This window comes from Phalangium opilio, unplaced genomic scaffold (genome assembly GCF_054372755.1).
Source record: "Phalangium opilio isolate 3A_F unplaced genomic scaffold, DU_Popi_V2 ptg000042l_1, whole genome shotgun sequence".
Lineage (NCBI taxonomy): Eukaryota > Metazoa > Arthropoda > Arachnida > Opiliones > Phalangiidae > Phalangium > Phalangium opilio.
In genome coordinates, this window is record NW_028324166.1 from 3,203,976 (window position 1) to 3,215,159 (window position 11,184).

General features: G+C 36.4%; 1 protein-coding gene across 1 annotated transcript; it reads left to right on the forward strand.

The window, feature by feature from the left end:
• Nucleotides 1-541: 541 nt before the first annotated feature.
• LOC149678371 (glutamate receptor-like) lies at nt 542-5,465 on the forward strand. The gene is made up of 8 exons (XM_089835859.1): nt 542-580; nt 1,196-1,299; nt 1,401-1,491; nt 2,171-2,332; nt 2,402-2,540; nt 3,227-3,450; nt 4,155-4,435; nt 4,918-5,465. The coding sequence occupies exons 1-8, from the start codon at nt 542-544 to the stop codon at nt 5,150-5,152; spliced, it is 1,275 nt and encodes a 424-aa protein (XP_089691985.1). The 3' UTR covers nt 5,153-5,465.
• The last annotated feature ends 5,719 nt before the right edge of the window (nt 5,466-11,184 follow it).

The window sequence follows — 11,184 nt, forward strand, 5'->3', positions numbered from 1 at the left end:
CTCCATTTTGGGGCTGAAAAGGGGGAAGCAAGCTTAACATTGGATGTTTATGGGGCTCTATGGGCTGCCATCGGTCCTTCAATATTGGTTCGTCTATGGTTTCTATACCTTCTCACGTTTAATTCAAGCAGAAACGCTTAGAAAATGAACTTTTAAAGATTCCAAGCGGAAGAAATCGATGTATTCCTGTTATAACTTGAAAAAGAGAGGTATAATTTCGAACACTGTTAACTCAAGAAAACTGGAAGAGGTTGCGTTATATTTATTAAATTATACGCTAGTTGTTTTAAGCATTGTTTATTGCGTTTTAAATTACTGTCGCGCTCGTAAGTACATTTCTTTCGTCTAATAATAATGGAAATGTTTCTGATAATAACTGTAATCTGTCTTAGAACAATAATATGAAAAGTTTCAAAGTTTTCTTCGATGATAAATATGTTAGCTTAAAAAAATTACGGTATAGAAATAAGGCATTTTAGAAATTTTATTTCGCATTCAAAACTACGTGACAGTCAAGTCTCTCGGAAATTTGAACAACGTTATGGAGAATATCAGTCATCTAACCGTTGTGGCTTTTCATGTAAGAACATTTTCATTAATGCAGTCTCTACACAATCAATGTTTTGCACAATTTAAATAGGGAATTTTTATGAAATTCATCATCGTACTGATTATTCCCAAGAATTTTCACTAGGCCTAATTGTGCAAATCAAAATCAATCATGATGTTGAAGTCTCAAAATTTAGAAGAATAAAAAACTTAAAATTTTATTGAACAAATAAATTGATTAAATTTCACAAGATTTATTCAATTATATTGAATATATTTTTGTCACAATAAAAATTTTGATGTTGAGTTCATAGACAGGGTACAATTTTATTGTCCAAAAATTACTTATAAGCTCAAAAACAGAATATAATGTTATACGAATGCGAAATATTGTTCAATTGTTTAAATAACATTTTGAGCACTGAAAAACTCACTCAATATATATGTTCAGTTTTTTTACCCAAATATTGTTCAAAAATTTAGCGAAAATGATTTTCCATTTCCTAAATAACATTCCGACATAATTTTTGAGCTTTGCACAAATGTTAGTCTGGATATCGTTTTTTTACATTATCTCTGTTTAATAATTTTTTTAGATGATGCGGTTAAAAATTTTAAAGATCAAAAATGCTTTTTACTTTTTTAGATGCCTCCCTTTGTTTCAATAATTAGGGATAATGAGAACAACATTAGCTTCAAAGGTATGCTGGTTGACCTTCTTTTCCCAATGCTTCGCAAATTAAACATAAGGTATGTTGAAATTTCAAGATGTTTGTGTGAAGTATGCCCTTCATCTCTGCTATTTTCCCGGCAACACACTAACTTAATGTGTTTATTGTGTAATTATTTAGTGTAACGCTTATGGAAAGTTCTGATCCAAGTCATGGTGTGGTTTTACCAGATGGAAATCTTACTGGAACACTGAAAATATTCCATGAACAAGTAAGTTACATTAATCATAAGTTTTAAGAGAAATTGTATTGAAATTAATTCAACTTAACGGCAAAAATTAAATTGCCTTATATTAGCTATTAACAAAAAAATTAAAGGTCATTACAGCAGATCATTATTTTATAATAAACATTTTTTAAACTGTTGACCCGCGGAAGTTATTCCATAAAGAAGAGTTTTAGTTTTCGAGCTGCCACTTCAAAAGATGGTGGCAAATTGAAGCCCCAAAAGCCATAAGGCCCGTCTATAAGATGTAGGGAGCCAGTGTACTAAATAAGAGCGAAATCGGTTGAAATTCGTGGATAAAGGCTTTAACATTTCTTGCGACCATTTTTCAAGATGGCGGCGGATTGGAAAATCCTTTCTTAGGGCGTGCATACTTCTTAAGAGTAACGTCCCTGCCATATTTCTGGCTTCTAAGTAAAGCCGTTTGAGCAGGGCGTTAATAATCAATCAGTCAGGCGTATTTCCAATATCTGGTTTCACACCAAACGTCACAACCCTAAAAAAAACTTCTTTTAAAACAAAGGCTTGATAATATTCTAGTTACAAGATAACGATTGCACCTAATGAAAATCGGTGTTTTTCAAGGTTTAATACTTTTTTAAAACCCCAAAACCAAGGGTTAAGTTTGAGGTGTTAAATTTACTAAAATACATTAATTGTATAGATGGCCGATATAACACCAATTCCGTATGGCTTCACTGAAAAGAGATTCCGGTATATGGATTTCTCAACACCATTTTACTACGCAATTTATAAGACAATGTCCGGTGCACCGAAAGGTTTCACTAAAAATGAAGTATCTTTCTTCGATATTTTCCATATTGAAGTATGAACTGTTGTTTAGAAACTACAGTTTAAATTGTATTCTTTATAATTATTGTACATCTACATCTAGGTTTGGCTTGTTCTGGCGTTCTGTATGATAACTGTCCCGATTTTAATCGCGCTAATCTCCAAGTATCGCGAGGATTTCAAGTCCCAAAATGGCTGGACGTCATACCTGTTCTTTTTGTTCGCATCCATCACGAGACAAGGTAGAGTCACATTGGCAATGAAGATTTATAAGAGCATACCAAATATCACTAAGTTGTCTTGAGCCTGTCTTATCTCAGTTCCGCTGGATACTTAACAATATGAGCTTAAACTTAAAGGGTCATTTCAACAGAAGTTGGACAATTTAAATTACCAAATTTAAAAATGGACCACTGACCAATTTTTTGCTGATTCATCTTTTTGACCCATCTAGTTAAGTCAAAGGTTGTACCGTGTGAAAAGGCCTTTTGATGGCTAGCTTTTGGTAGATGTCTTAGGTTATAATGGAGTTTGGGATGTGGTACACACCTGTAACCAAAGCGTCTGAGCAACACATTTAAGCTTGTCGGTGGGGATAATTTTATCGCGAATGATGGCTTTCTTCAAATCCATCCACCATGTCATCACCTGCACAAACGTTAAATACTTCCCGGATTTATTACGCAGATGAACCACGATAAGACTGCAACCTGATCCCCACCTTTTCAACAGCTTTAATATTACTTGTTCTTACCGGACCATATGGACTTAATTTGCCTTGAAACCCTAACAAATGCGTTATTGCTGTAAAGATATGTTAGTGGTACTTCAGAGGCGATTGTTAAACGCATGACTTCTCATGCCTCTGATAAACGTTTTCATGCTGATAACGGCAGGAATAATGTTTTAAATATTTTTGTTATTTCAGAGATTCCAGTGGGATGTTACGCTAACAATTTTAAGCGTCAATTGATGGTTGCGTTTTGGCTTCTTGGTACATTCTGTTTAACGTCAGGGTTCACGGGAGTGCTCCTCTCTTCGCTGACAATTAAGGAGAAACCTGATCGAATAGACTCCGTGGAAGACGTTATCAAATATCCGAACATAATACCATTTGTTTTAAGAGATTCCATGGAAGTCATGCATATCAGAGTAAATGTTAACAGTTAATCGTACCTTCTGTTCATTCCCAAAATCCTTCGTATGTTTCGAGTAGAGATGTGACGTTTAATTAATTTTTTGTAACTAGCCTGAAATTTACCAAATACCTCCGTAAATTACCTATTTATATTATACCGTTATTTTGCCATGGTAATTTACCGCTCTAAATTACCAAATCGTTATCAAATTTTGGGGCTCGGAACCAAATGTTTTTGAGTAAAACCAGGGATAGATATAATTTTGAAGTAGGAATGGAGAACGGTTAGTATTTACTTCAGTCCGACTCATAGCCTAGTAAAAAGCCCCTCCCTGCAACACGTAACGAAAAGTTTAAATTATCTTATTTTCTCTCTTAAACTACGTTTTGATGACGTTGCTGACGGGGACGGCGAAAAATACGTAATTCCTTTTTACATCTGTTGCTTTGACCCGCCTCTTCTTTCATACCCCTCCGTCCCGTGGAAGGGGGTCCGGGACTTTAACACGAGTCCAGATTACACTGTTCTCCATTCCTACTTCTAAAATTCAATCTATCCCTGGTAAAACAAAGTGTACTAGACTACCACAAGAGACTATAAAAATTAACCTATTTAACTTCGGAGTCATGTTTTTCCTCGATTTCTTATTAGTTAGCGCATAAGTTCATAAGATATGTTCACTGTAACTTATAGGTAAAATGTTCTTTCTCAACTCAGGGCTCTACGAATTCGAGAACAAAAGCATTTTGGAATCAGATTGTGAAGAACAAAGGGGAAAACTTTTACTTTGATATCTATACTCCCGAAAACTTGTTGAAAACATCAAAAGGACAAAGCGTAATTTTGGGAGACGTCTCGGTTTTAAGAAGAAGTTTAAGTTACGGATGCCTTCCTGGTTCTCAGTTTTATTTAAGCAAAAACGCCCATCACTATAGCGCTATTGGATTTGGAATGAGAAAGGGTTTACCCTACTGGTTCAAAAAATACATGACCAGAACGTAAGACATAATTTTAACTATATCAGGGAGTTATGGATAGTAAAACCATGGATATGTGTTATGGATTCTCAACTAGGCCAAAAAGCTAGCCACCAAAAAAGTGTTAAGTGTGTTACACCCGCCGATGTGAGACGGCTGTAAATCGAGGCTATCTGTAGGTCTCCGGGAAAGTTAAAGTGGCGTAACCTAGACACTATTTTTTTGTGTATGTTGGTTTTACGCCGTGTAGTTGAGGCTAAGACCATTAAGTTTCGGGACTCTCCCGCTAGGGGCGACGATATGCGCTGAAGTTTAAAGATAGTGGTTTTAGCTTATCATTCTAGTCTATCTGTGTTTAATGGTCTTAGGCTGAGGGAATATTCGAGGTTGGTCGGACACGACTTACAATGCTGTACCCATATGGTTCTATCTTAACATTCCTGATAATATATCGATGTTTTGGCACGTTCTGTTACTAACAATAGCCATCGTCCATACTCCAGGCTTACGATGTACGCTACCTCTATGCAATTACAACATATCATCTGGTTTTCGACAGTGGGTGCCGAGAAATGCCTCGTCACCAAAGATGACTCAAGCCAGGAAGAGAATGAGCAATCACTGTCTTTGGATAATTTTAAACTTTTATTCTTATGTTGGGCATTTGGCCAAGGCTTGGCTATTGTAACCTTCCTTTTAGAATTATCGTTTTATAGAAAAGATGATCGATACAATTGAAGAGCCATGCACAACGTTGAACAGAAGAGATTGTTCAAATCATTATTAATGCACCTCGACGTTGAGAAAGTTTTTAGTTTTACCAGAAGTAGGATAAGAGACTAGAAGTAAAGAGCTCTAACATTGACAATAGATCCTGACATTAGTGAACAAATTTGAGGATTTTATGCCGCTTCCATCGCGCCTACACTAGAGAGAAAAAAATTGGTCGAGTTCCAAAAACATTTCCTACCCCCTTCCCCTCAACCTAAAGCCGCGGAACAAGAACGCGGGTGCTTGAATGAAGTTCGGCCGTCTACCACCGCGAGCGTCTCACGTTTTGGAGGGAAAATTCAGAAACCGCTACCAGAGGGCCAACCGTTGGTGTATTATCAAGAATATTCACTTTCGCCAAGTAAAGAATTTGGTTACCTCAATACTTCTAGTCCCTTATCCTAATTTTGGTTTTACCCACACGTGTATCACTCTAGTTGGTTATTTACCATGGTAAATTAATGTAAGATGGACCGTATTTCTCCCAGTGTACCTTCGGTAGGCGATTGTTAAGTGCTGCCACATAGCGCCATTGTATTTGTATGAGAACAGCTTATATTTTTAAGATAGAGGAGTCGTCCTTTACGACTCCGTACTGTACGACCCTAATAAACCTCTGAGGATGCTGAGAGGACTACGGTGTCCTAGGTGGGGTACAGAGGCAAAGTATAGGGGTTTCCACTCTATCCCTCTCCCATTCAAGAGTTTTAGAGTGCTAATACTCAGAACGTATTAGCACAGTAGCAAATTGTCAAACACTTTTCTTCAATAATTTTAACAAATACAATAACAAAGTTGCCAGGTTACGGTGTTTAAATATCTTTGGCAATTTTACTATGAAACACAATGTCATATATAATATTCAATAATTTGAATATAAGAATTTAATAAAGTTTCAACAACAACTCCATGGTTTATTAAGGGTGATAAATTGTCTAATTTAGACCGCATATGTTGCAAGGTTTCAGTAAACCGATTTTACCATTGTATTATTTCATCATACATGTACACTAGGTAATCTACAGGAATAATTGGGACGAACTAATACCCAATGAATGTACGTGAATATTTTTATCAGAAAAAATAGTTAAATCTCGTGTTAAATAGACCGATCCGAAAGGAGCAGTTCAGGTAACACAATATTATACCAAGAAGTGATATCTAGTTTATTAGGGAGAAGTTATAAATTTGCCACATTTATAATCTAGCTTTATCTCCAGTCCAAAAGACGTAGTTCCGGAGTTAATCCCCGCCTCTAAATTAAAACCTGCATCTCGTTTGTTCTTGAAAACTCACGTCAGCGCGACGTGAATGACGAAAATTATGTATTTTCCGACTGAGGAGAGGCGAAATAGCCCGGCCTCCTTTTACGTCCAGTGGCGTCGGAACCGGGGGGCAGGGAGGGCTCAAGCCCCTGCTGTAACAAAATGTGAGGGGGCGCTGCCCCCTCACATTTGGTTTTTAATTTTCTTAGTTTGTATTCATTTAGGCATTAAATTTTAGATTAAAAATAAAAAACTTTCTATATTTTAAGACATACTGCATTACAAAAAATTGTAAAGCATATTTTAGCTATACTTTCTGAATTTCTTTAATAGTAGTCTCACCCCTTGAGAAATACCTTATGCATAGTCTCATTCTAGGTTAATATCCCCTTACAGTCTCCGTTAGACCGTTATACATGTTGGTTTAGTTACACATTGACATCGTTATCGCGTAATTCGTGCCGTTAATGTTAGATGTGTGAATACACTGATTCACAGAACCAGTGGCGTAGGAACGGGGGGTACAAGGGTACATATACTCCCCTAAAATTCTACTAGGGCGCCTAGATAGGTCAGAAAGGGCGCCAAATTTATATTCAAAGGGCGCCAAATTTATATTCAAAGGGCGCCAAATTTATATTCAAAGGGCGCCAAATTTATTTTCAAAGGGCGCAAAAATGATACTGAAGTGAGAATATTTTAGAAAGTATCCCATTTTATCCTATAATTTCACTAATCTTCCTATATTTTGGGGATTTTGAAATAATTATTTATAATCCCAGCTGTATGACGTTTGAAACGCAGAATTAGCGACATCTCATTTGGTCAGATAAAAAATCGCGGAGCTAGCTTCGCTCGCTCAGGAGATTTTTGCCTTCCATTTTGGCATAATTAAATTTAAAGAATTTTTGGAGATTTTATTTGAAATGATAGCAATTACTTTGAATTCTGAGCTGCACTTCAATTTAATTTCGCCTGAGATTTTTCATCTGAAATGTCAAAGCTTACAGATTAAGTTCACAGACCTTTAAAATATCTTTAATTATAAAAATCGGTTTTCAGTGAAAACCTCTCTTCCTACCTGACCATTTTAAATAGCTTGTTTTGGTAAGTTTCAGTCACTTTTAAGTCTTTTTCCACACTTCAGGTCTTATCACTTATGAGTCCTATCAGGGGGGGGAGGGGGTTATTATGAACTCCTGGTCCTATAAAATCCTATAATTTTACAATGGGAATCATATTTTTCATATTAAAAATTCTCTTTAAGTGTTTGTGCCCTGACTACGGGCAACAATGACTTGAAAAAAACTAAATCACTTAGCAATTATCTAAACATATCCAGAGAGGATTGATAAGATTGAATAAAATTTCATGTGCAGAAAATTTTCCACAACCAACACCTATCGGACACCGATTTTTGGAAAATCATAATAATTCACCATTTCACTGTGATTAAAGTACAATGTTTCAACCGTGTTCAATGTATTTTTCAACATTTTTCTTGTCTTTGGAGGGGGGGGGGGCGCCCAAATCCATGTTTAGACTGTACCCCCCCTAAATTCGAAACGTTCCTACGTGCCTGCACAGAACAATGTCTAAGAAACAGCTCCGGAGCAGGTTTGGGGCGTCATCCCATACATCCTCCTTGGTCTTCATCGGAGCCCGAGCCCCCCCAACTTCAAAACACTTCCGACGCCCCTGTTTACGTCCACCCTTGTATCTTGAAAGGGGGACTGGGACTATGGCGCGCGAATACTTAGGCATTTTATAACTTCTCCCTAGTGAACTAGATATAGCTTCTTGATTATACCTTAAAAGAACGGCCTATTTCTAAATATAAAAGGAATAATATTAAAAAAAAATTTCTCTTTTGTTACAAAATAATTGCAGGTCAAATTAAATTAATTTTTAATAGCCACAGTCCTTCCATTAAAGCAATTATAAGAAGAAATAGCAATGAATAATATTATTGTTAATACTCGGAAAAATATTCGGCCATCATTTCGAATAACAGCGTAGATGAGTGACAGATGCCATATGTTATTATTAAAACGTTCCAATAGTTCAAGAACACCGTACTTGAAGCTCTGACGTAGGTATTTACAGGTGATCTCCGGTATATTTTCTAAATACCTCTCAGTTAGCCGCGCTAAAACGAACGCTATAGTTCATAGTTCTAACCAAACTTCAAGACTTTCAAGACCAAAAATATTTTTGAAGTAAGACTATTTTTCTTTTTGCTTAAATATTATGACAGTTTTTTTTTAAATAGTTAGGTTTCCTCATTGTTATAAAGATTTACTAATTGTTTTATTCGAACGCTTCGAAAATAACCATTTTACCTGAAAAAATGTCCATAACCGATGAGATCCTAATTCATGGTCAGGGATATTTGGCTGAGAAATCTTTATTGCAAATCTGATTGTTTAATAATTTGTGAGCTAAGAGAATAATCTCGAGCACTATTAGTGATGGCATAAGTTTATAATGCCTCTAAGTACACAAATACGGGTTACAACTGGGCATCTTCTGCAGGCTACTGTGACGTCAGAACTCGTATAGCGCTAAGATCCGAAGAGAGAAAATTTTGAAATTTCTGTCGCGGTGCAGCCACCAAGCGGTCGAGACGAAAAAAAATCATCCAGTGGAATAAAGGAGAGTTTTACGTTTCGTATAGGCAGGCACTGGGGGGAACGAATTTTACTTAAGCAACCCCAAATCCCTCTCTCTCTCTCTCTCGTGAGATAGAGGCGGTTTCAGTCCTGAAACATTCTAAAAGGGATAAAAGAAACGCTAGGCTAGGCGGTACAATTTTGTATTGAAGTTGAGGTGATAAATGATACGGAGAGAGTATAGGGTTTCATTAAAGGGAACCAGACAAACACTATTGCCATAGAAGTGGAAGCGATATGAGTACTTAGAGGCATTATAAACTTATGGTGATGGTTAACACGATTTAAAAAATAGGTTGAGTGCTTCATTTGCCAAAAGATTTTCTTCGCTCAATATTTGAACACATTAAAAGCTAAAATTTAAAGAAAATAACATTACCGATTACATAACTTCATAAGATATATTCCATAAGTTTGTCACTGGTTACTGAGAGCTTGTTGGTGAGGCCCTGTCAAAGGCTTAGTACAGAATAAATAGGAATATGGACTGCAAAATTAACCACTGAGTGTAGGACTTCAATTCTCGCTTGTCGTTTTCGAACTAGCTCTCAGTATATCTCTAGCATTACGATGTCATACTTTTGGAACATATCTTATGAACTTATGGTTACAGTAAATGGTTTCAGACAAACATTTCGAACCAAGCCTAACTACCTGTACCTTTTAATAATTTAGAATGCTGAAATTTGCGTTGTTGATTGCGTCTCAGCTTCTTATTTGTATTGACCTAAAAGCTCTAGCTCAACAACACACAACGTGTGGTAAGTATTGCAGATATAATTAACATTGTTTACAGGAAAAATAGTAAACTTAAATGAGCACGTATATTGTATTCTTGACTGTCCATATTGAACTGGTTTGAAAATAAACTCTTTTTTTGTACAGTGGACGAACAGGTTGCATACGATTGTGCCATGAAGTATCCATCATTTCAAAATGGACTTAAAAATTGCAACGTTAAAAGCACTGACAAAAATGGAAAGTCTTGTATTGATGCAGCGAAAGTAATTATATTGCAATTAATTTTAATCTGAAAGTGATAATTTGCTTGCTATCGTAATTGAACGAATAATTAAGTGCTGTCTAGACGTAACTTAAACGCTTTCCCCCCCCTTTGAAAAACACACACCTGCAGAGTTAGTCTGAATAACAAACTTGAAGGTTGAAGTGAAATGGAAGCGTAGATGTGTTGGAGCTACCTTTTCAAGGTGAAATACAAAATAGAGCTAGGCTCTATAGCAATTTTTATATTGCTATCAAGACCTACGTTTAAAGCTTTCCCCCTTGAAAAGCATACACCTGCAGAGTTAGTCTGAATAACAAACTTGAAGGTTAACGTCAAGTGGAAACGTAGATGTGATGGAGCTAAGGTTACAAGGCGAAATACAACATAGAACTATGCTCTATAGCAATTTTCACCTTGAAATACCAGCACATACAAATCTATAAATGTCATGCGCCATTGCCGTCAGTTGAAAGTTAGGACGAAACCTAGATTAGATTTGAATCATCAGTTTTATAAAGGGAATTTAGATTCTTGCCAAATCGAACCAGGACTGAGCGTCTGGATGTAACAAGAGATACCTTAGATTTGTAAGACAGAAAACAAAACAACAAGAATGCAAACATACGCCATACATTTCACACAGTGGCAGTGCCGAATCAATAAACTCGGGGATCCTAGGCACTAAGGGCTGCGATATGACAGCTGAGAGCTTAAGGCTCACCACCGGGGGACCCTCGAGCTCCGGGGCCCTAGACACGTGCCTACAGTGCCAAGTGGATAATCCGGCACTGCACAATGGGTTAAATTTTAAGGCAAATTTATTTCCAGTTGTCAGTATCTGGGGCGTTTGAAAGGGAAGTCGTTTTGTATTAACGAACTTGCCTTTTAATGAGAAGGAAAGATATTGGAGGTGTTGAGTTCAGTGCTACTGACCCAACATTATCATATGATTTTAGATTAGGGTCCTATATTGTATTGCCATCTTACTTTAAATATTAATATATATTAAAAAATTAATTCTTCATAATTTATTTGCATGTTTTAGTTAAATTTCTT